Source organism: Myotis davidii, unplaced genomic scaffold (assembly GCF_000327345.1).
Source record: "Myotis davidii unplaced genomic scaffold, ASM32734v1 scaffold575, whole genome shotgun sequence".
Classification (NCBI taxonomy): domain Eukaryota; kingdom Metazoa; phylum Chordata; class Mammalia; order Chiroptera; family Vespertilionidae; genus Myotis; species Myotis davidii.
The window spans coordinates 2,331,369-2,332,756 of record NW_006290306.1 but is presented as its reverse complement, the minus strand read 5'-3'; the positions used below and the strand labels follow the sequence as shown (position 1 = coordinate 2,332,756).

Sequence of the window (1,388 nt, the reverse complement as noted above, 5' to 3'; positions counted from 1 at the left end):
CCTCTTCTTCCCCACCTGCAGGGAACTGTTCTGTGACATGGGGGAGGTTACCTGAGCTGGATTCTGCCTCTTGTACTGCAGCAGCTCCTGCAGGTGAATCTGGAAGGTGAGCCAGCTCTCAGCCAGGTATCTGCACAACTCGGGCACACTCAGCAGGTGCGGCCGGGCGCCTGACCCCGCACCCTCACTGGGGAGACATGACATGACCCCTGGAGGCCTCAGACACCAGTTTCCTAAGCACTTATATCCCTCTGAGAATGTCAACGAGATCGTCAGTCTAAGGAAATGGATAACCCTACCTCCCAAAGGGAGGCTGTCCTAGTCCAGGGAAGCAAAGCCCAGAGCTCCCAACCCTGTGCCCCCAAAGGAGAAGGCACACAAACACCTGCACAGGAACCTAGAACCAAGCTAATTGTCAGTCCATTCGCTATGCACTATGCTGGGGTCTGTGCCTACAGAAGCTGCAGTGCTGCCCGGCACTTTGCAAAGCAAGACAACATGTGGGCATCTGTCTTCAAGAGGCGGCCTGCACTCACCTGTCAGAGTGTGGCTCCTCTGGGGATGATGCTATAGAGAGAGGAGGGGACAAGTTACTGAGGGGAAGGGGCTCTGGGAGGCGCTCCCCCAGGCGTCGGGGCCCAGAGGCCTGCCGCCAGAGGCCAACTGCAGGGAGCATGATGGGGGACCGTTTGTATGCATCTCCTGTTTTAGACCTGGCCCTTTTCAAACACAGGAACTAAGCTTATTCATGCCCACATCCCGAGCAACTGGCACGCAGCCTGGCACCTAGTTACTCCAAAAAGCCTATGAAGTCAATGTGTGAGTTACACACGCACGTACCACACACAGAACGGTGAGGGCCAGCACGCATATAACTCCTATCACATAGGAAACCTCACGATGAAGTAAGTTCGATCATCCCTGCTTGACAAATGAGGAAACGGAGGCAAACAGAGACAGGGTGGCTTTGACGAGCCCGCACACACGGTAAGGGGCTGAGCAGACCATGGAACCCAGGCAATCGGGCCGCAGAGACCACAATCGGGGCCACAGTCACAGGAACACCCATTCCGAGACAGGGGCCGTTCCTAACGGGGAGGGCGGGGGGACGGGGAGGCAGGGGGCCTGCTGTCCACCCCCCTCACCACGCACCCCACCCGCAAAGCTAACTGCAGGAAGTGACACTCACCTGCCATGTCAGGGAGGAAGCGAGGCTGCCAGAGATCCAGCAGAAAGTAGGCCAAAAGCGAGACGCAGAGGAGGAAGATGGGTCGGAGGGACGACGAAGACAGCAACCTTCGGGAGAGACAGGCGCCTCATTGGTGGAGGGGCGAGCGCGGCCCCCGCAGCCATCGCCAAGGGCGGGCACGGGAGCCTCAGGGCCTGAC

General features: G+C 58.6%; 1 protein-coding gene across 3 annotated transcripts in view; it reads right to left on the bottom strand.

Moving 5' to 3' along the window:
- FAM134A (family with sequence similarity 134 member A) overlaps window positions 1-1,380 on the bottom strand; it is a 5,013-nt gene extending 3,633 nt beyond the window's left edge. The window contains exons 1-3 of one of the 3 annotated variants that reach the window (XM_015563644.1): window positions 1,190-1,380; window positions 537-567; window positions 52-187 (exon numbers count right to left, since the gene is read on the bottom strand). In XM_015563644.1, coding sequence (XP_015419130.1) covers window positions 52-187; window positions 537-567; window positions 1,190-1,196 — 174 coding nt within the window. In that variant the 5' untranslated portion in view covers window positions 1,197-1,380. Of the gene's footprint in view, window positions 1-51; window positions 188-536; window positions 568-1,189 lie in introns of those variants that run through there. The other 2 variants (XM_015563645.1, XM_015563647.1) reach the window with 2 other exon arrangements.
- Window positions 1,381-1,388: the final 8 nt, after the last annotated feature.